This window comes from Microtus ochrogaster, chromosome 7 (assembly GCF_000317375.1).
Source record: "Microtus ochrogaster isolate Prairie Vole_2 chromosome 7, MicOch1.0, whole genome shotgun sequence".
NCBI lineage: Eukaryota > Metazoa > Chordata > Mammalia > Rodentia > Cricetidae > Microtus > Microtus ochrogaster.
Genome location: NC_022014.1, coordinates 35,409,428 through 35,411,770, shown reverse-complemented (window position 1 = coordinate 35,411,770; position 2,343 = coordinate 35,409,428). Strand labels below are relative to the sequence as shown.

General features: G+C 48.8%; 1 protein-coding gene across 1 annotated transcript; it reads right to left on the bottom strand.

The window, feature by feature from the left end:
• Positions 1-422: 422 nt before the first annotated feature.
• Positions 423-671, bottom strand: LOC101978981 (ubiquitin-like). Its single transcript, XM_005349871.3, has one exon. The coding sequence runs from the start codon at positions 669-671 to the stop codon at positions 438-440; it is 234 nt and encodes a 77-aa protein (XP_005349928.1). The 3' UTR covers positions 423-437.
• Positions 672-2,343: the final 1,672 nt, after the last annotated feature.

Here is a 2,343-nt window from a genome sequence, read left to right as displayed (position 1 = left end):
ATGTAGACTCTCACTTAGTAGACCCGGAGTTGGTTTGAACACTCTCTATCATTATCCCCTTCATGAAGATGCTGATGTCCCAAGAATAAGATTTGATTAAGCAAGGTTTTAGAGTTCATTGCCCCTCCAATGCCCCAGTATTGATGATGACAGCTACATACCAAATCTGTCTTGATTTCACTAAGCAAAAGAAAATCCAAGATCTATAAAACACGAGATAACTTACATTTGGCATTTCTGTGTTATTTCCCTTAGTCTGGTCCTATTTTATTTCTAGTTTTTTTTTTCTTACAATACCATGCACCAAAACCTTTATTAACATTTGGAACGGAGGTTCAGCTATTACTGAAACTTGTATTTTCTAAACTTTGAGTGGGACAAATGGCCACAGTGCAGAGTAATGCCACCATTGCCCACTGGGAATGCAGACTGAAGAATTAACAGCCACCCCTGAGACGGAGGACCAGGTGCAGGGTGGACTCTTTCTGGATGTTGTAATTAAAGAGAGTGCGGCCATCTTCCAGCTGCTTGCCAGCAAAGATGAGTCGCTGCTGGTCAGGGGGGATGCCCTCTTTATCCTGGATCTTGGCCTTGACGTTCTCAATGGTGTCACTGGGCTCCACCTTCAGGGTGATGGTCTTGCCAGTCAGGGTCTTCATGAAGATTTGCATTTTGTCCTGTTAACAAATGTGAAACCACACACCACCAAGCTTGTTGGGACACCTAGAGACAAGAACCACTGAGGCCAGCAAAGCCTCTTGTCACCTATTTCTGGTTTTATTTCCATAGCGAAATTCTCATCGTTTTCTGCAAACCCTTTCTAGAGTGGGGTGGCCTCTAAGCAAAAAACAAGTGCTTAAGCTGGAGAGGGTGGCCTCGCACTATGTGCTCTGTGTAAAGGGGGCCTGCGCCTTCCCACTCAGGGGGTGGCTTCTCCCTCGGAGGCTTTCCGCAGTGTCTCTGTCAATGTGTTTTGAAGCTGTTTTGCCCATCTGCGAATGTTCTGCTTCTCCCAGCTAGATGATGCATTTTCTGGAGCGGAGGATGTCTTTTATTCCTTTTACAATCTCCCGCTGATTCCGAGACACTTGTCTACAGGTGGGTGGTGCTGATGGTAGTGGGCAGTAGGGGAAGAGGTCCAAATGTGGCCTCTAGGAAACACATGGGGTTGATGAACAGCGCATCCTTCCAGCTGAGAGGAAGGCTCTGATCAGCTTCTCTCCAGCTGCCCCAGAGCTGCTGGCTTGGGATGGTTCAGATGGCTGGGCTGAAGGATGAGTGTTCTCTGACAGCAGGGTAGGGGGTTAAGTTCTGAGCTCATTGAGGGGTGTCTGCAGAACTAGTTTCAGTGGCTCTGAGGCATTTCTTTTGATGTCTCTTCCACCTGCAGAGGCAGGGCTAGAGAGGGCAGAGTCATGGCCTGAGGGGGTCACGTGGTGACCTTTTCCAGGCTAGTTACCGGATGCCTCAAGAAGATTGAGATGTGATAACCCTTAGGGGTAGACTGCTATGGAATGGGGACCAGCTGAGACCAAGCATGCTGTTACAAGATGGCTGCCCACCTCCCCTCCTACTGAGCCCCTTCCCTGGCAAGTGTGAGCTCCAGCTAAGCAGACCAGAGAGGAGGTTACCTCACTCCTAACCTCAACACAAAATGTCCAGGGATTCATGTTCACCTGCTCATCCCATACAACCCTTCCTTCTTTGTCTTTACCTCTGCTTGTGCTCACCCTCTGCACCAATGCAGGGGCCTCCTCGTGCTTTGCTTGTCCCCGGTGTCATGGTTGCTAATGGGTTTTCTAAACTGCTGGTGGACGGATGGACGGGAATGATGAAGCCGACAGTGATGGAGGCTCCTGGATCTTCAGAGTTCCCATGATGACCCTCGCACACCATTGCTGTAAGCCTCCTCACCGAGTGTGTCTCTCTTCCCCTCCCACCTCCCATATACATATACATACTGTTCTCCAGACCCTCAGCTTGACTGAATGTGCCAACTGTTTTCTCTTCTCTTTGTTCACCCAGGTCTCTGTCTTTAGTCTAGAATGTCCTCTCTGTCTCTTTCTTTCCCTCTCCTCTCCCCATGTTTTAACCATCCAACTTGAGCGGGAAGATAGGCACAGCCTTTGTTTTCTGTCAGTACTGTGCAGGGCAGTTTCTTTTTGAAAGGGGGACAACCCATGGATTGCTCACCAGAATTTGTATATTTTTCCCCCCACAGCCCTGCTTCTCTTGGGGTGCTAGGACAGGCTCCTTATAGCTCATTATTACTGAGATCAGGCTGCTGGTTGACTTCCAAGTCCACTCACAGGGATGAAAACAATTCTGGGAGCATTGCCTGAA

What these genes read in the sequence shown, in the direction of transcription:
- LOC101978981 (XM_005349871.3), bottom strand. Translation starts at nt 671, where the DNA reads ATGCAAATCTTCATGAAGACCCTGACTGGCAAGACCATCACCCTGAAG.